At 63.1% G+C, this 24,349-nt stretch overlaps 1 protein-coding gene across 4 annotated transcripts; it reads right to left on the bottom strand.

Annotated features, from left to right (window-relative positions):
* Positions 1–487: 487 nt before the first annotated feature.
* Positions 488–22,748, bottom strand: FEZ2 (fasciculation and elongation protein zeta 2). Of its 4 annotated transcripts, none has more exons than XM_055122463.1 (10): positions 22,450–22,748; positions 19,386–19,494; positions 17,090–17,206; positions 16,143–16,281; positions 14,981–15,249; positions 6,503–6,583; positions 3,946–4,021; positions 2,820–2,885; positions 1,996–2,016; positions 488–1,125 (listed from the first exon to the last, which is right to left on the bottom strand). In XM_055122463.1, the coding sequence occupies exons 1-9, from the start codon at positions 22,701–22,703 to the stop codon at positions 2,006–2,008; spliced, it is 1,122 nt and encodes a 373-aa protein (XP_054978438.1). In that variant the 5' UTR covers positions 22,704–22,748; the 3' UTR covers positions 488–1,125; positions 1,996–2,005. The 4 variants fall into 4 exon arrangements, with proteins under 4 accessions (XP_054978438.1, XP_054978437.1, XP_054978436.1 ...); XM_055122462.1 differs by having other exon boundaries at positions 1,989–2,016; positions 22,450–22,747; XM_055122461.1 differs by lacking the exon at positions 1,996–2,016 and having other exon boundaries at positions 22,450–22,747.
* Positions 22,749–24,349: the final 1,601 nt, after the last annotated feature.

The following is a 24,349-nucleotide window of genomic DNA, read 5'->3' on the forward strand; positions in this document are numbered from 1 at the left end:
TGCTTGCTTTTGTTTTTTCAATCATGGCCATATTATGAAAATACTAACAGGATATAGGACAAGGTGTAAATTTTTTTTTATTATTATTTTAAAGATATGATTTATCCTGAGTGCTGTATCTATTACTCTTTTACTTTGGTTCCTGTTGTGCTCTTGTCAAAGAAAAACAAATATAATTTCCTGAAGAATAAAATAGATCTATGGCACTTAGCGTGTGCCGTGTTAAACGGTGTGTGCTGGCCGGGAGGGGGTCCTAGGCGGCTCAGAGTAGCTGCCCAGTGCCCCGTGAGCAGGCCCGCAGAGGGGCAGCCCTCAGGGGGGTGTGGCACTGACCTCCAACACAGGGCCCGGGCCGTTCCCTCCCCCCACACACGCCCCCCCTCCCCCCATTGGGGACAGTCCCCTGTCCCTTACCCACTGGCTAAATCGGGAGCTGGGGGCGGGGGGCAGCTCTGCCTTCTCCGGGTGAAAATAAGGCTCGCAGACAGACCGTTCCGTTGCGTTTATTCTGCAGCCCCGCTTGCCGTGGGCAGGGCGTCCCCTGCCCTGCCGCGTGTCCCCGTGGGCAGACCTTTCTAGAATCAGTGCGTCGGGAAACCAGGCCAGCGTGCAGTGTGCCCGGGAGCGGCCAGGCGGCCCCAGCACCTTACTTTCTCCCCACGCGCAAGTGTGAAAGACACTTGGCGGCACCCCCCACCCACCCCGGACCCTGAAAACGAGTGGCCCGCGCCCCTCCGCCCCCCAGTGCCTCTGAGGTCAGTGCAGGCGGCCCTGGTGCCCAGCGCTGTGGGCAGTACCGGCGGGTAATACTGTGACTGGCGGGGCCTGCAGTGCTCGCTGGGACAGCGGGACCCCCGCTGCAGGGCCTCGGTCAGTGCCATTTCCAACCAGGAAGTTCCAGAAGCCCAGAGAGGCGGGGGGCGAGTTCCTGCGGCCGAGACTCACAGCCCCCGGCCCCTCACGCTGCAGAACCGGGGAGGGCCGGTGACCGGAGCCACCTGCAGGATCCAGACGGTGCCTCGGTCCGCGGGCGAGCAGGAGCGGGATCCGTTAATACTGACTCACAAAGCCGAGTGCAAGGGCGCCGGGAGGGGGCGCGGGACGGCCCCTAGGTAGGACACAGCACTGCGGGGAGGAGATGGGCGTCAGCCAAGGCAGGGACCCCCCCCACCGCTCACCCCTGCAGGAAAGCCTCGTTCCTCTGCGGGAATGAGACTCCGCATCCACGAGAGGCCACGCCGGTGGCACCCTCTGGGGGCAGCAGGACGGGCCCCGGGGAAGAGCTTGGTCGTCCACACTGCGTCCACCTTCCCCGGGGTCAAGCGAGGCCCTTGCACTCCCTCACGTCTCACCTTAGACCTCAGGGCACACATTTAGGCCGCCAAGCCACGTGTTGGTGGCTGGTTGGTGTCAAGAGGTGGATGCCAAGGAGAAAGGAGGAGAGCTCTTCCCCCCGCCCCAGGGTCCCACCCCCATGCAAATGCTGGATTAGGGGGACAGAGAGGAGGGACCAGGTCCAGGATAGGTGGACAGGGCAGCCACAGTCCCCCTGAGCTCGATGGGAGGCCCGCCTCCACCTCTCCCTGCCTCCTGCCTCTTTCCCATCCTGTGAAGCCAGTGTCCAACGTGCACAGCCGGGGAGCATGCACGAGGTGCAGGGGAAAGGGGTGAAGCCCCAGCGCAGGGCACCAGTTCCCAGAACCCTGGCCCGCCCCTCAACCATCCCAGCGGCCAATGAGAGGACGGCTAGGGAGTGCCCCGCCCATCTCAGCTCCACCCCAGCGCTGCCCCGCCCCCTGCGAGGCCCCACCCCCTCTGAGGTCCCGCCCATCCCAGCTCCACCCCTGGTAGCCCCGCCCCATCCTGGCCCCGCCCCGTGAGGCCGCACCCTGTATCAGCCCCGCCCCATCTCAGCTCCGCCCCCAGAGCAGCTCCCCACTCTTAAAGCTGCAGGCAGGTGCTTTCTGAGTGCCTGTGTGGGAACAAACCTCGAACCTTGCTGCTCTCATGCCAATGCTAGCACAACGCAAAGACAGAAAAACGTCAGGGAGCTCAAGACACGGCTTCCGCTCCGTGAGAAGGAGCTGTGATTTAAGTGCTATCAATAAAGCGCACTGAACCTCCCCGCCCCACCTGTACTCCTAGGGGCCTGCGCCCCTGCCCAGCCACCCATGGTTCCCCAGGGAGCACGCAGCTATGGTTCCCCTGGGCTAGGAGACAGAGGTGTGGCCCCAAAATTAAAAATGCAGTAACTGATCTCACTGTCCCCCACCCCCACCGCCTCCATCCCTCTCTCTGTTCTCTCCAAGGCGGCAGGGACCACCCAAGACCACCCTTCTGGGGGCATGGGAGGCTATCAGGGAGCTAGTCTCCCTTATGGGTTTTTTGGGGGGATATACAGGGGCCCACCCGGCAGTGCTCTGGGCTTACTCCTGGCTCTGTGCTCAGGGACCATTCTTGGTGGGCTCAGGGGACCCTCAAGGGTGCGGAGACAGCCGCATACTGCAGGTACGGCACCTCTGCCGATACTGTTCCCAACCGTGACCGGGCTGACAGCTGTGGGAGTCGTTTCCGGCCCAGGACTGCAGACAGAGGTGGGACTGGGGGGGTCCAGGCGCTGGCTCGGAGGACATGAGTGACAAGCCTCGTACAACCGGGCCTGGGCACGGTCCCAGCACCTCCTTGGTGAGCACTGCTGGGTGTGGCTCCTCTGACCTCACTGCACTGTGTGGGGACGCTGCTTCCTGACCCATGGCAAGACGGTTCTCCGCCCATCGCCGCCCCCCCACCCCTACCCGCAGGACCGCCCTCCAAGTCACCTTTCAGGATGTAATCCGTTAACAGGCTGGGGACCTTCTCACTGTCCTCCTTCATGGCACGGAGAACTACAAAGAGAAAATTCCCGGTTACATCCAGCTCCTGCTCCGTCCCCACCCCCGCGACCAGCCTGTCCCTCACGACAGCTGGCTGGAGCTGAGTGCAGGTTATACTCTGGACAAGACAACGGAACAACAGCTGCTGGACACCCCGGGCACGAAAGTTGGGATTTGCCCGGATTGTCCCAGCTACCTGTGGCACTGCCCTGACTTACGCACTCGGCCATCTCTCCAGCCCTCGGTTACTTTTCCCATTCTACAGAAAAATCATTTGCCAAAGCCAGCCAGGAGTCAAAGCCCCAGGGGGCATTCCTGGGTCCGACCCTGCCCTTCCCCACCCCGGGGGCAGTGAAGCTCTGCTGGAGAGCAGGAGAGCAGGGCTCTCCCTGAGCTCAGACTGGCTGGTGCGGCTCTGGCTTCTCCATGCTGACCCATGACCGTTTGGGTGCCGTCCACCAGAGACGGTTTGCAGGCAGGCGCGTGCACGGGGGAAGCCGCTTGATCCTCCACCTCCTCCGTCCCGGAAGCACAGCCCCCGCAGCGGTGCCACTGGCTCCCTCTGTGCCCAGCACACTTACAAGGAGGAAGGAGCTGAAAACGCACATGGAGTCGTGCCCTCGACAGCGCCGGGACCCCCTGAGACAGGCGTGCACAAGGCCAGTCCTCACTCTGCTCCCCCCAGAGAGACCCCCGGGGCGCCACTTGCGGAAGGAAGAGGAGTGACTGAGGCCCCATTTCCCTGAAGTCTCCCAGGGGTCACCTCCACGCGACCCCGTAAAGCAACCTGCTCCGCTAGAATTGCTCTCACACCCAACAGGCGGGGAGTCACGTTGTATTTTCACCCCCAAAGGGGCTCAAATTTCTCCAACTCTTACAGGAGACCAAAAAGGTCAGGTGAACGCTGGACTCAGCCTTCTGCTAAGGCATCTACAGTTTCCTTCTTAAGAACATAAACAACAGAATCCAGTTGCCCTCCCAAAATGACGAGAGGAAACAGCCACAAGCCACGGGATTGGCCAGCTGCAGGCTACAGCGGCACGGGGACGAGGGGAAAGCTGTCTTTGCTCACTTTTTGTCAGTATCTGCAGGTCTTCCACGGACGGCGGCCCGTTCTTCCTCTCATAAGGAATGACTGTTGTCAAGTACTGCCGAAGGAAAAGGGGAAAAGGACATGTCACTCAAAGCTTAATGACCTTCTCGGCAAAATTCTGCCACAGTCATGCTGCCGGGTCACATGAGACGTGAGCCACCTCGCACCCACCCATCTGCCTGGGGCTCATCTGTCAATCCGGACAGCCTCCTGGAGCCATGTGTGTGTGTGTGTGTGTGTGTGTGTGTGTGTGTGTGCGCGCGCACGCACATGCATATGTGTGCGTGTGTGCGTGTGTGTACACACATGCATGTGTGTGTGCACGTGTGTGCATGTTCGTGCACGTGTGTGCATGTTCGTGCACGTGTGTGCATGTTCGTGCACGTGTGTGCGTATGTGCACGTGTGTGCATGTTTATGCGCATGTGTGCATGTGTGTGTGCTTTGCCCATGTGCACAGGGGTGTGTGCGTGTGTGGTGCTGGGGCTCAAACCCAGGCTCTCACACAGCAAGGCCAGCGCTCTGCCGCGGTCCCCCTCAGACTCCGAGCAGCGCCTGTTCTTCCCGTGGGCCCCTCGGCCCAGCTCACCATCTCCTTCTCGGTCAAACAGTGGCGGGAGCTGAGGGGCCTGAACAGGGCGGGCCTGCTGCCCGCGGAAACACCCCCCCCCCCCGGTGAGTGTTTCAGAACAGGCCCCGGCAGCACACGGCACTGGTCAGCCGCTGAACTGGGCAACTTTCAGACACCCCAGCCCAGGCCCGGCGTGCTCAACCCGCCCCTGCACAGGCGCCTTCCTCACCACGGAGCTATGACGTTCCTGGGGAAGTGGCCACAGTTCTTAAAGATGGTGGCCGTGACGGGCAGCAGGGGGACCTGGTGGGCAGGAAACACCCAGACCGCCCCCTCTGGCGCCCTGGAGTCACTGCCACCAGCCCTGCCCCTGAAAGGGTCCTCGGGCCGGGACTGCCCAGAGCCTCCCGACACTCACCTCTCCCCGGGGGCCTCTCCGCCTGAAAGCTCCTCACCCAGCCCACCCCACTCTCCAGCCTAGTGCTCAGCTCTGTTCAGTTCCGAGAAATCCTGAGAGGAGGTTTGTGCCACTCCTAGTCAAAATTCAAGATACAGGCCCAAGAGCTAGGACAGCGAGGAAGGCACTTGCTTTGCCTGCAACTGACCCCGGTTCAATCCCCGGCAGGGCCTGGGGTGAGCCCTGAGAACAGCCGGGCATGACCCAAAACCAAAAAAAAAAAAAAAATCCCCAAGATATACAGTTGTGGACCAACAGCTGGAGCCACACTGTAGAAACACAGCCAAAGGAAGCCGCAACCAGAAGTGACATAGGGACAGTGGTGGAGGATCCGGGGACCCAGATGATGGTGGGACGCAGTGACTTGGTCCATTAAAACCATCAACATCAACTGCAACCATGTGACTTGAACCACAATTGAACTTTCTTAAAGTCCCTTTTTCCTGGGTGGGCAAGATAGCGCAGCAGGTAGGGCGCTTGCCTTGCACACAGCTGACCCAGGATCGAGCCCCACCACCACAGAGGGTCCCAGAGCCCACCAGGAGCGATCCCTGAGCTCAGAGCCAGGAGGAGGCCCGTGGCACTGCCAGGTGTGGCCAAAGACAAACCAAAAAAAAGTGACTGGTTCCATCCTGAACCCTGCACTTCCTTCCCGCTGCATTTTCGTGTGGCTCGTCCAGGGGAAGGCCAGGCGGAGAGCCATCGCCTCTCGGGAGAAAGTACCAGAAAGCGAGAGACAAGCGGCCGTGCTAGGGCTTCCCCAACGAGGAGCCCCGGAAGCCCTCGGCCCCCAGCCCTCCGCGCAGGGCCAGACCAGAGTGGCCCCAGCCTGGTCCTCTCGAGCCGCAGCTGTGCCGGCGCAGCCCGTCAGGCCGGACAGGCGAAGCCCAGAAGCCGCCAGAAGCGCCTGCACAGGCTGGCTGCCTCTCTCTCACGCGGGAGAGGCTCTGCAGGGGTGGAGGAACTTTCAAGCTGTGACAAGCCGCACTGGGCACCTGATCCCTGCCTGTCCACGTACCTCCTGGGCTGGTGGCACTTCTGGGACCACTGCAGAGCAATGCTGGTGGGGACCCGGGACCCCCTGTCCAGCTGAGCACGTGTTCTATGCACCGCTGCTCGCCTCGACCGCCAGGAGAGCGATCTGGGCCGTGTCATCCTGAGCCGGTCAGGGACACTCTGAGACACCACGGACCCAGAACCTTCATCTGAAGCTCCCGACACCTCTCTCGGCCCGCACAAGAGCTGGCTCTGCACCTTTTAGGATTGGGCCCGGTCTGCTTCGGTTTTGTCTACAGCTCTATGCCCCGTGCATGCAGCAACTCAGGTCACGCGGCCAGTATCTACCTGTCCAAGGTGAGCGTGCAGCAGGGGCTGGGGGGGTGGGGGTTAGCTGGTGGTCTCCCTCGGAAAGGCTTCCTCTCCCCAGCAGGCGTTAGCGCTAGCGAGGGAGTGAGGCAGCCCTTACGGGGAGCAGGGCAGCAGAGAACGGAGAGAAGGAGAACCAAGCACCTGTTTGTCTCCACCCGAATTCCCAAAGGTGTGGCGGAAGCCGTACTGAAAGGCATTTGAGATCCCGTCCATGCTGAAGCGCTAGAGGCGGCCACGCACGCCGGCGGAGAGGGACAGAGAAAAAAGTGCAGAGACTATTAGTGAAACCCGCGGGGAGGCACCCGGCTCTCGGCACCCAGACCAGCCCGGTCCGAGGGCCCCGCCTCGAGGTCCTCCCTTCTGCGGCAAAAGCAAAAGGCGCGTTTGTGCCCGGACGCCCGGGAGGAACTGTGGGACCCGGGAAACTGGCGTCTTCCACAGGCACGGTGCCGTCTGCGCGCTGTCTCCTGGGGGGCACGGCAGCTCCCCGAGAGCACTTGGCTCACCCGTGCAAACCCTCTTCCTGCCGGGAGCACAGACACAGGAGCGTGCAAACCCTCTTCCTGCCGGGAGCGCGGCCCGCGCCCTCCGCCCACCGGAGGCTGCAGGAAACGGGGCGAGAGGCACAGAGGCTCGAGGGAGGAGAGCCCGGGGGCCCCCAAACACCTGCGGAGACCGTGGCCGCGCTCCTGGCGGCTGCGTGCAGGCGCCTGCGAGGCATCTGAGAACGCCCCGTCCGGACAGGGCCCTCTCTTCCTGACTCCTTATCTTGCCCGGCCACACCGGGCCGCGCTGAGTCAGAGCCCCGGGCAGATGCCTGCGGCGTGACTAGCCAGGAGGAAACCCCCCCCCCCAAAGGAAGGCCGCCTGACTCATGGGCCTCGCCCTGCAAGGTCGGCAGGGCACCAGGCCAGGGGGCAGCAGAGGAGACCCCGGAGGCCAGACGCCCGAGTCCCCTCTGCTCACTGCCCAGGCCCCCGAGGACGGGGCGCTTCCGTCCCAACCCGCTTCCTCGGGCTGAGCCTTATCAGTGCAAGTGGGGGGCGCGGGGGGCGCTCATGAGTGCAGAATGGGACTGGGGGGATAACACAGCAGGAAGGGCTCTGGCCTTGCACACGGCCAGCCAGGATCGGTCCCCGGCACTGCACACGGCCCCACACACCCTGCCAGGAGTGATCCCTGAGCACAGACACAGGAGTAAGTCCTGAGCACTGCTGGGGGGTGGAGGGGTGCGGGGTCAAAACACAAACTGGTACCATTTTTCTTATGAAATTCTTGACAAGACACATCACTTTGAAAAAATACACTTTTTAGTAAGCACTTATGAATTTGTTGATTTTTTTTTTTTTGGAATGAGTTAGATTTCTTTCTTTTTATCAAATACAGTAATCACTGGGGCGATAGCACAGCGGGTAGGGCGTTTGCCTTGCACGCGGCCGACCCGGGTTCGATTCCTCCGTCCCTCTCGGGAGATCCCAGCAAGCTACCGAGAGTATCCCGCCTGCGCGGCAGAACCTGGCAAGCTACCCGTGGCATATTCGATATGCCAAAAACAGTAACAACAAGTCTCACAATGGAGACGTTACTGGTGCCCGCTCAAGCAAATCGATGAGCAACGGGATGACAGTGACAGTGACAGTGATCTAATACAGTAAAACCCAACATAACTTTTTTTTTAAAAAAAAAAAGAAATTTGGGGTTTTCAATCATTTTTTCAAATGTCTTGTTTTAAAGGAAAAACCTAGGGAGTGAAGAGACAGTCCAGTGTCCAGTGGGCAGGGAGCTTGTCTGATCGAGGTTCCGTCCCCGCACCACCTGGTCCCCTGAGCACCACCAGGAGTGATCCCTGAGCTCAGAGCCAGGAGTAGGCCGGAGCACCACTGAGTGTGGCCCTAACGCCAGGAAATAAAGATAAAAATCTACAAATAACTCGATTTTGCACGTTTCTTTCGTGTGCTATCATACAAGTTGCCCATATTTCCGAAACAAATGATCAAGAGAGAATTTCTTAAGCTCCAGAGTCTACACTGAAAGTTACGGAAAGTTCTTTTTTTGAAAGAAAAAATTATACTAGATGCCTTTTCTTTCAAGAGCAACAGAAGAAGAAAAAACACACCATGTTCCCTGCCCTAATTCCATTATCCAAGACATGTTAAAGCTAAAATAAGTGAAGAAAACCTCGAGCCTCGGGAAGTGTCTGGGAATCCCGGCCTCGAAAAGGCGGCGGACTTTGTATTTCAGGTCGGCCCGAGTCTGATCCCCTGCACCCCATTCTGGGCCCCCAAGCACTGCCAGGAGTGACCCCTGAGCAGAGTCAGGAGAGAGCCAGGTGTGACTCCAAAACCAAAATAAAGAAGAAGGAGGGAGGAGGAAGGAGGAGGAAAGAGGAAGAGAAGAAGAAAAGGGAGGGGGAGGAGGAGGAGGAGAGGACATGTTGATGATAAAGAAGGAAGCGGAGAGGGAGAAGACAATGATGACAACGAAGAAGAAGCAATACAGAGCTGGGTACGGCAGGAACAGAGCCCGCCAGGGCCGAGACTGGCTCCTCCAGTGCTCCCCTCGGCGGGTCCACGGGTCCACAGCTGACCTTCCTCTTCCCAGTCAAGGACAAGCTCCAAGTTCAAGTACAAGCCCTCCCCTCCCCCAGCTCCCGAGGGGTCCGCAGAGATCCCGACCTGAGACATCCAGGAAGTGCTCCCTGCTCCGCCACCTGGGCTCCGGGCAGGCTGAGGGGCCCCCGCACAGGTCCCCAGGGTCACTGGGCCTCCCTCATGCCCCTGACCATCTGAGCCCCTGCGGCCTTCTCCCTCCGGCACCAGGGCCCCTGGCTGACAGCCGCCCCCCGGGGAGCCCAGACCCCGGCGTGCACAGGTCCAAGACGCGCCGATGGAGGCCAAGGGACGCAGAGCAAGAAAAAGTGCTCAGGGGTGGGCGTGGCCAGAAAGCTGTCGCCTTCCCAGTGAGAGGCCAGGGCCTGCCAGGGCACGGAGCCTGCGTGGCCGAGGACAGCCCCTCCCCCCGCCACAGGACCGTTCTCGAAGGGTTCACCCGCACGTCCCGTGGAACTGCACACGAACTCTAGCAAGAGCGGGAACGGCTGGGTCTGGGCTTCCTCCAGCTCTGTGCTGGGGGGAACCCGGGCCCGCCACGCGCCCTGCCCGTCGCCGGCTCCCGGCCCCTCCCGAGTGTGTACGCCTCCGTGCCGCAGACCTCTCTGTGTCCCTAACACCGGGGTCCCCGACAGGGAGAGGGAGGGAGAGAGCGGGGAGAGCCTGGGTGCCCGGGCACCGGGCACCGCCCTGAGCACAGCTGGTGGCTGGGTCACACCCCACCCCAGGGGCACCGCATCTTCCAGCTCTCGGACACACCAGAGGGGCCCTTCGGGCCTCTGAGCACCGCCTGGGAGGTCCCGCCTCCCCCCTGCACGTGCCCCGCCCTGCCCGGTGGGGGCCGTCCCCAGGCCAGAGTCCAGAGGCCGGGAGCCAGGAGAGACAGACAGACGTGAGGACAGGACAAAAGGGCACCAACAATGTGAGCTGCAGAGAGGGCACGTGGGAAGGCCCGATCACTTGCGGCAGGTGCGAGCAGCGCACGGAGAGCCCGGGCGGGCGGGCAACGGGAAAGGGAGAGAGAAAAGCCTCGGGTCTGAGGGCAGCGGCTGGCAGAGCAGGGCCAGGGGACACGGGGAACAGAGAGGCCCAGAGCACCACACAGCACCCGGGAGGCCGTTCTGCAAGGGCCCACCCAGAAGAACACACGCCCCGGGAAGCCAAGACGCCTCAGAGACAGCAGGGCTGGCGGCTGCCCGCGTAACCGCCGCCCTGGGGAGCAGAGAGTACCCCAGGGCGTGAGGCCGGGCGGCTCCTAGGGGGCTCGGGGACCAGGGCAGGAGGGAAGCATTGCTCAGTCCGTGGACTCGGGGCCAGGGACCTGCCGGGCATCCGTGCTCGTGCTTCGGCAGGTGGGGAGACACAGGCCCTGCCAAGCCCAGGACCCCCCTGGAAACGCAGAGGGGGAGGGGTGGGACATGGAGGGGGAGGGGGACTGGGGGGTTCAGAGGGTGCTGGGGGCGGCCCTGCCCCCTTGAGGGGCCACCAGGGCAGAAGTGCAGACAGAAGCCCCCTCCGGGCAGGAAGGTGAGGCACTGTCGCGGCCACCATACTGTCCCGCTCCCGGTCCAAGGTCCAGGGTGGGGCAGGGCTGTGGGCGTGGCTGTGGCCCCTTCTGTGGGCGTGGCTTTGGCAGTGGGCGTGGTCCTGGTGTGGGCGGGGCGGGCTGGGGCCACACCACAACTGCACACAACTGCACACAGGCTGGAGGCAGGAAATCCCGTGAAGGTGCAGTGCTAAGCCAGAGGCAGAGCGAGAAGGCGGCGGCGGAGCCCAGTCCTACACGCATTCCAAAGATTTCCTCTGTACTCAAGAGACCCAAAAAGAAAGTGAAATGCGAACATTTTTCTTGCAAATCACACCATGTTAAATAAACTAATAGTTTCATGATGTGATTTTCAAACATTAATCTGTAAGTAGCAATTTTAATGTTAATAAATCTCAATATATTAACACTCTTAAAACACAAGAAAAACAAATTGAAAGCAATCATTAAGTGGAAAGCATTACCAAATACGGCTATTCAAATAGTTACTAAAATATTACTGAATATGTCAAAATTAACTTTGCTTTCCTGATGATTCATAATCAAATCAAATTATTTCAATTTGAACCACAAAGCAGTTATAAACTTACCAAAAATAATCTTTTCAAAATTCAGCTCTCAGTATATTAGAAAATATTAATTATGCCAAAACAGATAAATGTTTTAAAATGCCTTGAATAACAAACTACTATCCTAGAAGTTGATTTTATAGCAGAAAAGTGAAAAATTATTTTCAAATAATTATGCAGATAGGGCCAAAGTGCAGGGGGAAGGGCACCTGCCTTACAGGTTCCGTCCCTAGCATCCCACAAGGTCCCCAAAGCCTGCCAGAAATGACCCCTGAGCAGAGCCAGGACTAAGTCCTGAGCACCCCTGGAGGTGACCCCCCCAAAAAAAAACATTTAAAACAACAACAAATAATTAAGTAGAATAGGATCAAATTCTTTTAAGTTCTTATGTAATATCAATGTCCATTGTTTCAAACATGTTCAGGGTCACTAAAGCCAAAATAAGATCACGGTGACAATTTACAAATTCTTTCAAGATGTTTACAGAAATTCTAAATATGCAGCAGGAGTAGAATTTCCTGACCTGCCTGGCTTTTGCATGAACTTTTGTCCTAATCACGATCAACAAACGTCTCCCAGACTTCAGGATTTCACCACGTGGGCTGCTGGGTGCTGGGAGGTCACTCTCTCCAGCCAGGGACAGAATCACAGCCACCAGGGCGCAAGGGGACCGTGAGGCTCGCCCGGAAGCCGGGACTGGCCTGTTTCTCCCCCCTAGTCTCTTACAAGCAACACTACTGGGAAATACATTTCTTATTCAGCATATTTCACAACTCATGGGTGTGAAGTATGCAACCGTTTCTCTCCTCCCTCTAGTGACTCCATTTTCTGGCCAGAACACGAACTTCCAGGACTGGTCTGTGCAGGAGAGAAAGACTGAGGGGAGTAACAGGGGACTGTGCAAACGTGCCACCGCTTATACTCAGGCCTGCGGGAAGGGCAGCTCCGTATCCTCTCAAGCACCTCTCCCTGAGGAGGGCTGAAACGTCCCTTTCCGCCTCTCCTCACTGCGGCAGCTGTAGGCCACAGGGCTGCCAACGCACCCCTTCCACCCGCCGCCCGGTTTGGCGACAACTGGTCTGCCCCACCGCTGGGCTTCGTTAGCTCCTAGAGTCTCACGTACTCTGCGGCGGCAGAAAGTGCCCTGTGCGTCACCCCCAAATCAACAAGCATCTGAACAACGCCAAAACCTTAAAGGTAAGTCTCCCAACCCTCAAGTTAGAATTAACATCCGGCGCAAAGATACTCTTCTACGACAATCTCCTTTTGAAAAACAGAGGTTTCAAAAGAGGCATTTCAAAGTATATCTGCTCAACTATCTCCTGGTAAGGCGAGGCTGTCATAGCCCTAAAACAAGAACAGGTTATTACAGACAGAGAACAGAATACAGGCAGACTACGAAGGAGAATGAGGAGAGGATGAATAGGAGTGGTAACATGAAGCCAGAATAAAAGGAAAGTGGCAAGTTAACATTTTGATCTCAAATGTTTCAAAACGTGTCATGAAGATGAGTGAATATACACAGAACTCTAAACAGGACACAGAATATACAGTGTCACACACAGATGGCATATACACTATAAGGCAGGTCTCAGATTCATAAAAGTTAATAACAATAAGTCTCAGAATGAAAGACGTTACTGGTGCCCGCTTGAACAAATCGATGAGCAATGGGATGACAATAACCTTTAATTTAAAAAAAAAAAAGTGTTCTGCGCATGCACTGGGAGGGGTACCTCCCCGAGGGGGTCTAGGTGGCCCCAGACAGGCCCTAAGGGAAGAAACGATGCCACGCACTCACAGGCGGCATTTCGTCCTCGGTCTTAGGGACCGCAAAATGGGCCTCGCCCAGGAGAGCTCTCTCAGGGCCTTCACACCTCTCCCTCCGACTTCTGTTCCGACTTAAACAGGGGTGTGTCCGGCTGTGTCCAGGGCCAGACAGCAGGCCAGAGCCGCTGCCTCGGCTATTCAGCTCCGTCCCTGGAGGTCCAGAGCTGCCACGTGCCACACGGACATGACCCGTGTGCTAGGACCCAGCAAGGCCGAGGATCGCGCAGGCCGAGGGCCGAGGGGCCCCTAGGTTAGCTGGGCGTGCAAGCGGGGCCTGGGGAGTGTGAGCGCGGCTGAGGGTGGACGGCCGGCGGGACGGTGTCCACCCGGGCTGTGGACAGAGACACAAGCAGGGCCCCGGACAGAGCGCACACGCACCCACACGCACCCACGGCAGCACGGCAAACCAAGCACCACAGAGCGAACCCTGGGGCCCGTCCCCGTGAGCACACGGTGGGGAAAGGCGGGAAGCGTGCAGTCTGCCCCTCGTGCAGGGGACCGGAGGGTCACGTGCTCGGTGACGTCGTCAGCCAGGAGACGACAGACAGAGCGTGATCCCTCCCTGGGTGGAACGCAGAAACCCAGAGGGGAACACAGATGCCAGAGGCCACAGAGCTGCTCCGAGGGGAGGGGCGGGCGAGGGCAGCGAGGCTGGGGTGGGGCTGTGCGGGCTGGCAGTGGCGCGGGGAAACGGGCACTCGGGCGCGGGGTCAGCACGAAGCCCTACCGCGGACGGCAGTGCTGGATCTCGGCGGGCAGAGTAATTGCACGGAGGAAAGGAGAAGTGAGCACCGAGCGAAGGGGCTGGGGAAGGGGGAGACGCCTGCAGGTGGCGCCCGCCAGAGACGTGAGCATCGGGGGCAACAAGCCGCCCACCCAGACGCAGAAGCTGCAGCGAGGGCCAAACCCTCGCCAGCACTGGCTGCGGGCGAGCCTGGGGGTGCCCAGCGCCCACCGGGCGGCTCTGCCAGCACATGGGAGCCCCGAGCAACTCGGCCCAGCACTTCCTTCCCCCTGGCCCAGCTCCTGCCCAGACGCGACGCGGTGGGTCCAGCTGCTCCCCTCCGGGCGCTGGGCGGCGGCTGGCACCCGGCGGGCGTCAGGGGGATGTGCTAAATGAAGTAGTATGTTACCAAGCAGCAATGGGGTTTTCTTCAGGGGGATGTTGTTGCTGTTGCTTTTGCTTTTTAGTTTTGGGCGGGGAGGGGAGAGGGTGCTCAGCTTTACTCCTCACTCTGTGCTCAGGGACACTCCTGGTGGGGCTCGGGGGACCAAATGGGGTGCTGGGGACTGAACCCAGGTTGGCCGTGTGCAGGGCAGGCGCCCTCCCCGCTGTGTTAGCACTCTGCCCCCTTTCCTGCTACTTTAAGGCAAACTCTCCAGTCCCAAACGTTCTAGACAGAGGCGTGGGCTCCTCTGTCTCCAGAGCTGGCACCAGGGGGGCTCCAGGACCACCCAGCCGGTGCCGCGACTGCGCGGAATGACTCGGAAACACGCATCCCAGGGCGTTTCCAAAGTCAGTTTCCAGGCCAGGTCCTAAGTAAGCTCAGGTGGACACTGGGCCGAGCCAACACCGGAGGCCCAGCACGCATGCTAAGGGGTCCTGGTGAGTCCAGCCGGGAGTGGCACACCCCGTCCCTGACCCCGTCACGAGGCCCGTCTCCCCGCCCCGTCCCTGACCCCGTCACGAGGCCCGTCTCCCCGCCCCGCCGGGAGGACGAGGCAGGGCAGGACGTCTCGGTGCAGACCGAGCAGAGCCAGCTGGCAGAAGTGGCCGCCGCTCAGGGACAAGATGGCAACCGGGAAGGTCTCCAGGGACCAAAGGGAAAGGCGGTGGCCGGGGGTCGGCAGGGAAGCACAGTCCCCGTCTGGGACAACGTCTCGGGGCACCTGAGCGCCCCTGGCGAACCCTTTCAACGCAGTAGACTCGCTTTCAAGGCGCTTTCCCTGCCGTGACCCGGCTCTGCACGCCGCGGCCCCAGCGCCCCTCGCGGACACTCTGCCCCCAGGGGCCCGGGACGGGCTGTGCCCTGGGCCTGCCCGGGCGCCGCCCACGCCGACTTACTGTGCCCGGCACGTGGCCGCGCTCGTGCTTCCCGTTCTGCGCGCCGCCGTTCTTGAGCTTCTTCTTCTTCTTGGCCGTCTCCCGGTGCTCCTTCTGCCGGTTCTGCACGGCGATGAGCACGGAGATGAAGCTGTTCTTCACCTCCTTCTCGAACTCCAGCTCGTCGCGCAGGGCCAGCTGCTGCACCAGCTCCTCCGAGAACTCCTTGATGGCGTTCTCCACCTGCTCCAGCAGCTCCGTCAGCTCCGACACCGGGAGCCGCTTCACCCCTGCGCGGGCGCACAGCAGAGGGGGCGCGGGGAGTGAGGCCGGGCGGGTGCTCCGAGAAGGAAGCCCCCTGGAGGGAGCCCCCTGGAGGGAGCCCCCTGGAGGAAGCCCCCTGGAGGGAGCCCCCTGGAGGGAGCCCCCTGGAGGGAGCCCCCTGCAGACACAGAAGGAACGGGCGGGGCCCGGCTTGCTTCTGGGGACCAAGGGCGGGGCGTGAGCCGGGCTCACTCCCATCGGCCAGACCCCGGAGGGGAGAGGAACACGGTGACGCCAGGGCAACCCGCGGGTGCACAGGAAGAACAGGTCCCCCGGGCAGGAGAGCGGGGCCCGGGACACACGCCACGTCGGTCTGCATTCCTCAGGGCCATGGAGGACAGAGAGGAGGCGCCCACGCAGGTGGACAGCAACACACACATACACCACACCACACACACACCGGGCACACACACAGCATGCACACACACCCCACACACACACACCACACAAGCACCACACACAAACACACCACACACACGCACGCACCACACAAACACACCACACACACCACACACACACCACCACACACACCACATACACACACCACGCACACACATACCCCACACACACCCCACAGACACACCACACACAAGCACCACACACAAACACACCCCACACATGCACCACGTACACCACACACCACACACACGCACCACACACAAACACACCACACACACCACACATGCACCACATACACCACGCACCACATACACCACACACACACACACACACACACACACACACACACACACACACACACACACACACCACACACCCCGATCCCACGCTGACCAGGGACCTGCCAGGAGACAGACCCAGGCCCGCGGGCGGGCAGGCGGGCGAGGCGAGTGTCCCTTACGCGCTTCGTAGCCGTCGCCAGCCCTCTGCAGCGTCTGGACCTCCTGGGAGAGCATGGACAGCCGGTCAGGCTGCGTGGGCGTCTCGTCGTCCTCCAGGTCCGGGGACTCCTGCATCATTTCTTCGATTTCCTCGATGACCTTCCAGAAGGCGCAGAGCACAGTCAGGGCAGGAGGGAGGAGACGGCCGGCCCGCGTGGGGGCAGCGGAACACCCGGTCAGAGGCCAGGCACGCCGTGTGCCGAGCCGGCCACGGTGACACCGCAGCACAGGGCAGCCCGGGCCAGCAGCACCGCCCCGGGCCAGCACCGGACGGTGGCAGGGGACTGGCACAGGCCGGCCCAGCTCCAGCTGATTGAACCTCCCGTCCTTTTGATGGGGGGGGCCCTCTCCAGCAGCCCCAGGGGTCATGGGCGGCCGGGGTTCGAACTGGGGCTCAGGCGGGGCCTGTCCCTTTGCTGCGGCTGTCCCCGTAGCTCAGGCTCGACCCAGAGCCGCACTGCCAACTCGGCATCGAAACCACATGCAAAAGCTGCGCCTGTAGCTGGCACAGGGCCGACACGGTTCACCCGGGCACCCACCCGCGCCCCTGAACCGCACCAAGAGTGGGCCCTGAGCACCACTGAGTGTGGCCCACACACCACAGCCAAACCACAGGTTACACCCAGGACAACCCAGGTCCGGCATACGGAGCCCTGAGCACCACCAGGAGTGCTCCCTGGGCACTGACTCGGGAGTAACCTTCTGGGCGTGGCCCCAAAGCAGCACCAGAAAGTTCCACCTCAAGCAAGAAGTAACCTCCTGGGACAGACCAACCCCCCTTTAGCTGCAGAGAAAGAATTTCACAGCCATTCACAGGGAAGAAGGACGCCCACCAGGGGAGAAGGACGCCCACCAGGGGAAAAGGACGCGCGCCAGGGCCGCCCCGCCCCACGGGTCCCGTCCTTGCCTGGTCGGCCGTGAAGAGCGGCTCCTCGCTCACGCAGGACACGATGATGGAGTGCATGTCCAGCTGCTCCCGCAGCTCCTCGTCATCCGCCGCGTCCAGGAGCAGGCCGTCCCCCAGCTGCGGGCCGCGGGCAGCGTCAGAGCAGGCCCGGGGGCCACGCCCTGTGCTCTGGGCTCAGCCAGACCCCAGTGCCCCTCCCCCCTGCCCCGCCACGGACAGGGGCCCCGCTCAGCGCTGGGCAAAGCGCTGAGGGGGCTGAGAGGTCAGGACAGGGAGGGGGGATGACGGGGCGCCCCCACCACAGCAGGGGGGCAGCAGCGCCTGGGCTCAGGGGCACGAGGTGCAGACCCCTGGGAACGAGTGACCGGCGAGCTGAGTGCTGGCGGGACGAGGGTCCCAGGCCGGGGCTGCGCTGTGCACGTCTCTCCCAGACCCCCACGTCCGCCCCTCTCCCAGACCCCCACGTCCGCCCCTCTCCCAGACCCCCACCTCCGCCCCTCTCCCAGACCCCCACCTCCGCCCCTCTCCCAGACCCCCACCTCCGCACCCGAGCTGAGCCGGGATGCTGGCACCCGCGCTGGCCCCGGGGGTGACCGCTGTGCAGCCGGGTGAGGCCCACCCTGGGGGACACTCGCCAGAGGCCAGCACTGGCCTCCGCACTGCCCGAGCTGATCTCCCTCTACTGCCCACATTCGGGGGCTTGGGACCAGGAGCTGGGGTCCCTCACGCCCACCTACAAGCCCCTTCAGCTTTGGCGACGACCCATGGGAGGCTGGACGCGCTGGGCAGCGCCATCACAAGCACCGTCCACCACGGGCCGGGCCGCCGAGAGACTTAAACCAGGGCTGTCGTCCACCGCCCAGGAGGCAGGGCGGGAGGGCTGGGAGCGGGCAGAGGGCAGGTGTGGCTGGAAGCCAAGGGAAGGCACCAGAGCTGGGGGGGCATCTGCACCTACCACCCTGCGGGCACCCCACACACCCCCCACCTCCCCCTCTCCTGGGGACGCCCAACAGCCCGTGGGGGAAACAGCCTGAACGCCCCGAGGAAGCCGAACACTGGGTCAGGGGCTGGAGCGATAGCACAGCGGGTAGGGCGTTTGCCTTGCACGCAGCCAACCCGGGTTCGATTCCCAGCATCCCACATGGTCCCCCGAGCACCGCCAGGGGTGATTCCTGAGTGCAGAGCCAGGAGTGACCCCTGAGCATTGCCAGGTGTGGGAAAAAAAAAAAAAAAAACACTGGGTCAAAGGGCGGGGAGCGAGAGCCCCCTCTGGACTGCCAAGCCAGGGAGCGGGCGGCCTGTGTGCTCGGACCAGGCCCGCAGGGGCTCTCCCTCCCCGGGGGAGGCTCCTTCCCCGGGAACCGCCCTTTCTCCGAAGGCAGCCGCAGCAGCGCTCCAGCAAAACCGCGAGGAAAAGCTGGACACAGGGCGCAGGGTGGGGTCCGCTGCAGGAAAGGGGGGCTCAGGGCTAACTGGCAGGAGGGCAGTGGTCTGCCGAGAAGGGACCCAGCGCAGGAGCGCGGCGGGGGGAGCAGGGGCTGCGCATGGGTTTCTCCAGCCTCGTCCCAGCGGTCACTTCCCTGCCCACAGCATCCCCGCCCCGCGGTGGGGCTCCGCAGGGGAGAACCCGCTTCCCAGGCCGCAGGGCCAGAGACGGGGCAGCGGCGGGCGGGGTGGGGCTCAGCTCACCGCAGGAGGAGGAAGAGGCAGAGGAGGGACACGGGGTGGACGAGCTCTCACGCCAGGCGCCTGGGAGCCGAGTGGCCCGATGCCCATGAGCACCGGAACGAGGAGCCCAGAGGCCCTCGGGGCTGGAATCCCTTTCCGCCTCCCAAACCAGCCCTGGACGCCGCAGGGCCCATCACTCACTCCCACCCAGCAGCCGCCAGCCCCGGCTGGACACAGGACTGCCCACGGAAGGTTCTAGAACAGTCCCGAAGAGGCCCCACCCAACCTAGACAGCAGTGAGAGAAAGAGCCGGCTTTCCGCTGTCCCTGAGCGGCTCTGTCCTTCCAGGACCCAGGACCAGGGCGCCCGGCACGGGACAGCACAGCGGCCAGCGGCAGTGGGGACCCCTGGAAGGCCGAGGCCACGCCCGCCTGCAGCCCAGAGGGGAACGCGGGGTGTGCCCGCGGCTCTGTCCCTCACTCAGGGCCTGGCAGAAGGTTCTAGCTGGTGGCAGCGGGCAGAGACCGAGGCGGGAGCAGGGGGGTGCGGGGCTCAGCGGTGGGGGCGGATGTGGGGAAGCGGCTCATCAGCTCTGGGCCCAGACGTCGCCGCGCTCTCCCCGACTCACCCCCTTCTCCGAGAGGTTCAGAGTGAGCAGGTGCAGAGTCCTGGTGTGTGAGGACTTCCAGTCCACGGGCATGGCGTTCCCAAAGTTGTCTGTCAGCGCGTTCCAGATCCTGGCGAGGAAGCAGCCGGACTCAGCACCCCGGCCTCCCTGGGGCGGGTTGGGGCTGGTTGGGGCGGGCTGGGGCAGGTTGGGTCTCCAGCCACACCCAGCAGTGCTCAGGGCTTACTCCTTGCTCTGAGCTCAGGGATCGCCGCAGACAGGGCCTGGGGGACCCTATGGGGGGCCGGGAATCGAACCTGGGTCTGCCACACGCGAGGAAATGCCCTCCCCGCTGTGCCACCGCTCCGGCCCTCCAAGCGCCTTTGTTGAGCTGGTACCCGGGCGCCGAGGACCAAAGCAGACAGTGCTCTTGGTTTCTCAAAAAGGCCCCGGCGGAGCCCAAACCCGGGCTAAGATGGAAGGAAGGACAGAAGGACAGCAAGAGGGTGAGAGAGCTGGGGGGAGGCGGGGCAGGGGATGTTCCCGGGATCTCCCCTGCCGGGCACTGGCCAGGCCACTCGGGAGATGAGTGCACGGCCAGGGACAGAATCACGCGGTGAGCACCAGTGCCGGTCCCCAGCCCAGGTCTCAGGTAAGCCGAGCCCCGGGTTCCGGCAGCCCGCAGAGACGCGGCCTCCTGCCCTCACTCCACGGGAGGCCGCGAGCCCAGACTTCCAGCCCCGCTCTGGGATGTGCCCCGTTTGGGGTTCAAACTAGTCTACGGCAAAACGCAGGCCGCGCAGACTCCCTGCTCCCCACCAGCCCCCGGGAGCTGAGGGCAGAGAGGAAAGGACACGCGGGTGAAACGGGCCACGGAGGGCTCAGCCGCCCCCGCACAAAGCTAGGCCCGGAGCAGGCCGACGGCGCCCACCAGCTCAAACCACCGCAGGGGACCCCAGCCCAGCCCGCCCCAGATCCAGGTGTCGGCACCAAAGGAACCGGTCGGCCTGATCCGACACTGAGAGGACCCGAGGGAGAGCAGGCGGCTGGCCCAGCCGACCCCCGGCACCACAAGGTCCCCAGGATCGCTGGGTGCAGCCCGAGGGTGGCTGGACGACCCCGGGCAGGGCTGGAGCAGCAGCACACCCCCGGACTCGCATGGGCCATGAACCGCCGTGAGCCCCCCCAAATCAACATTATAATTAATAAAGGGGGGGAGCTCCGTGATATGAGAGAGATGAGACTTAGTGGGGACCCAAATGGCACATAAGCTACTTCGGGGCTACAGGGACGTGAATGACCGTCACAGAACCAAGTGGGCGCGAGCTAGGAGGGTGGGCACAAGAGCAAGACCAGGGCGCGGAGGCGAGGGGAAGGGCCAGGCTGCACAGCGCCCGCAGGACCCAAAGCACCAAGTCACACCTGTGGCCCCGGGCTCCTGTCCTGGCTGGGGACTCGCTTGGGGGGACACCCTCGGGGTCTCTCTGGGCTGCAGCCCCGACAGGAGCCTGGGGCTCTCTGGAAAGTCAAGGGCACTGGGCAGGGGAGGGCAGAGGCAGAGGGGGTCAGCTGCTAGGACCCTCCCGGGGAGGTGGAGGCCGGCCTGCCTCCTCGTCAGGGACCCTCCCGGGGAGTGGGCAGCTGGCTCCCCGCGGGGCACAGGGCTGCAGGCTTCCAAGCCCACCCTCGAGAAGAGCCAGAGCCAGAGCCAGGCTGGCCCGAGCCAAGAGAAACTGAAACCCTGAAACCGGGCCTGGAGAGAGGCTGGAGCAGGGGCGGCCCCAGCCATGGGCATGTGTGGCCCACGATTTCAAAAAAATATTTTTAAATAATTCTACACTCAGGGGGGCGCAAGCGAACAGCTAGGACAGCAGGTAAGGCACGTGCCCTGGCCACGTCTGACCCGGGTGGATCCCTGGCACCACTTTCGGCTCCCTCGAGCACACCAGGAGTGATCCCTGAGCACAGAAACAGGAGTAAGCCCTGAGCACGGCCAGGTGTGGCTCAAAACAAAACAAAACAAAAAGGGGATCAAGGGGACAGGAGGACAATGAAGGTGGTGACCAGCCCCAAAGCAGCTCTGCAGCCACTTGGGGAGCCCTGCCCAGCCTAACGCCCCTGCCGCGGGCACGGCCTCCGGCCTCTCCCACACAGGCTGCCCAAGTGGGCGCTGTCCACACGCTCTCCCTCCCACCGGAGACACCGCTCACGCGGAGGGGTGCAGACCACGGGGTGCGTCCCCAGCAGTCTGTCCGCTGCGCATGTCCGCGAGGGCAGGCGTCACCCCCACCCGCCGCTGACCATCTCCCGGCCATCCGGAGGTAGGGCCCGCCCGCATCCAGACAGCCCTGCACGCAGAGCAGCTAAATTCCTGCTCCGAGGTGCGCGGGACGAATGGATGCGCGCTGGAGAGCTGCACCTGGCGGGCAAGGAGCCGCATCCTCCAGCAAACCCGGGTGGTGCGCAGGGCGGGAGGAGGGCAGGGAAGGAGGTCAGGGGGCCTGGGGACAGGAGCGGAGTTTTCAGACCCCAACATCCTCACCGCCATCCAGGGTTTCGGGCAGAGCGGGGCTCCCGAGGCTGAAAGAGGGCAGAGCACCCCCCCAGCGGGGCGGTGATGCACGCACCCCGCCCCCTGCGCTCACCCGCTCCCCTGCATGCACCAGTCCGCCAGCAGCTCCCCTGCATGCACCCGCCCCCTGCACTCACCGACTCCTCTGCACTCACCGACTCCTCTGCACGCACCGGCTCCCCTGGCTCCCCTGCACTCACCGGCCCCCCTGCATGCACCCGCCCCCTGCACTCACCGACTCCTCTGCACGCACCGGCTGCCCTGCACTCACCGGACCCCTGCACGCACCAGTCCCCCCTGCACTCACCGACTCCTCTGCACGCACCGGCTGCCCTGCACTCACCGGACCCCTGCACGCACCAGTCCCCCCTGCACTCACCGGCCCCCCTGCACGCACCAGTCCCCCTGCATGCACCAGTCCCCCTACAGTGCACCCGTTCCCCCTGAACCTACCCGGCCCCTGCACGCCCCCGCCCCGCACGCCCCGCGCCCCTGCAGCCGACGCCCACTCACTCGTCCCCCTGCAGCAGGCTGCACTCGGTGATGGGCCGCACGGCAGCCCGCGGGGGCTCGGCGCCCCGCCCGGCGGGGCGGAAACACAGGCTCAGCTTCTCCTCCAGGCTGCAGCTGAGCGCCGGGAAGCCGTCGCCTCCCCCGCCCGGCCCGGCCCCCGCCTCGGGGCTCGCGGGACAGTCGTCCCGGTCCCGGGGGCTCCCGGCCGGCTCCCGGAACTCGTAGAAATCCTGCCAGTCCCCGTCGGCCGCCATCGCTGCCGGCGCCGCGCTCGCCCCGCCCCCGCCCGGGCCACGCCCCGCCGCCATCGCGGCCTTCGCCCGCCGCCCCGCCCCCTGCCGGACACGCCACGCCCCCGCCCGGGCCACGCCCCGCCGCCATCGCGGCCCTCGCCCGCCCGCTCCGCCCCCTGCCGGACACGCCACGCCCCCAACCGGGCCACGCCCCCAACGTCCACAGCACCTCCCTGAGCCCGACCTCCCTGCCGCCTACCCAGCCCTGACACGCCCCATCCGCGAGGCACGCCCCGCCGCCAACACCGCCCGGAGCCCGTATGCTCCGCCCCCTACCCAGACACGCCACGCCCCCTCCTAGGGCCACGCCCCGATCGCCGCCATCACCGCCCCAGCCAGCCCGCTCCGCCCCCTCCCGGGGCTCCGCCACGCCCCCTCCCAGGGCCACGCCCCGCCGCCATCACCGCCCAGCCTGCCCTCCCCGCCCCCGCCCAAGGCTCCGTCACGCCTCTTCCGCCACGCCCCCTCAGCCGCGCTCGCCCCGCCCACCCCAGGCCACGCCTCGAATCGTGGGTCGCCTCCGCCCTCGAGGTCACGTGTCCGCGCCGCCGCTAGCGGGGCGGTCCGGCTCTGGCCGCTTCCTCTTTCCGGGTTTCTCCGCGGTGACCGCGGGGCGGGGAAGGCCGGCGTTGGCCGCGCGAGGTCACTCGGCCCCGAGCGCCCCGGCCGCCGCCCCGCCCAGATAACGGCTTCTCTAGCCGGTGACCAGCCGCAGTGACCCCCAGACCTGCGGCCCGCGGGGGAACGGGTGTCGATCCGGAAATTTAAAACTCAGGTTCCGGGGATCAGATGGAGGCTTTGGGGGCTTCTTTCGTCGTGACGCAGCAGAGAGCCCGAAGGACGTGTAGGACACAGTAGCGAGTGGTCTGGGGCCAGAGGGAGAGCCCAGTGGGCAGGCCGCTGCCTTGCAGCCCGCCCGGGTCGACCCCCGGCACCCCATATGGTTCCCGGGGTCTTCGGAGTGATCCCTGAGCGCAGAGCCAGACATTAATCCTGAGCAGTTGGGTGTGGCCCCAAATACAAAACAAATCGGGGTGATTAGCATTTGGGGCAGAGATTGCAAAGAGCTGCACGGACTGAAAAAGGTCCTATTGCCTATTGCGTGTTGGCGACGCTGGCAGATACTCAGCTCCGAGCGAGGGAAACTCCTGTCGCTGGGCAGGCAGCGGTCCTTAGCGGCCGGAGGCCCAGGCGAGGTCCCCCCGGCATAGTCTGTCCCCTCCTTCAGTTGGCATTTGCTTCATTCTCTTTCACACCTGCTCCTTTTGTCACTTTGCAACAGATTAGCAGCCAGCGCCATGGGCAAACCTTCCAGGGTGCCGAATTTCAGTCCCATAAGTACATTGCCCACATTCACCCCCCTTAGCCTAGGACCTCTGGACTGCTGAAGGATGAGGCACTCTGTGAGTTAGCATTTGCAAAGCTTTGGAAAAAGTCCTAAAGCATGGCTGCCTAGCTATCCCAGGGCCAGGCACGCCCATGCCAGGGACGCCATGTGGCTTCGGGAAGAAAGCTAGCAGGAGGTGGCGGCTATAGAATGCAAGCTCGCAGGTGGAGAAGCAGGGAGCTACTATTTCACGGACCTGGGTGGTGGTGACGGCTGTGCA

Source organism: Sorex araneus, chromosome X (assembly GCF_027595985.1).
Source record: "Sorex araneus isolate mSorAra2 chromosome X, mSorAra2.pri, whole genome shotgun sequence".
Lineage (NCBI taxonomy): Eukaryota > Metazoa > Chordata > Mammalia > Eulipotyphla > Soricidae > Sorex > Sorex araneus.

What these genes read in the sequence shown, in the direction of transcription:
- FEZ2 (XM_055122461.1), bottom strand. Translation starts at nt 22,703, where the DNA reads ATGGCGGCCGACGGGGACTGGCAGGATTTCTACGAGTTCCGGGAGCCG. An exon ending in CGCTCTTCACGGCCGACCAG is followed by an intron (nt 16,282 to 17,089) that starts GCAAGGACGGGA and finishes GCCTTCTGGAAG; the next exon opens with GTCATCGAGGAAATCGAAGA. An exon ending in ATTCGGGTGGAGACAAACAG is followed by an intron (nt 4,022 to 6,502) that starts GTGCTTGGTTCT and finishes TTCCTTCGGCAG; the next exon opens with TACTTGACAACAGTCATTCC.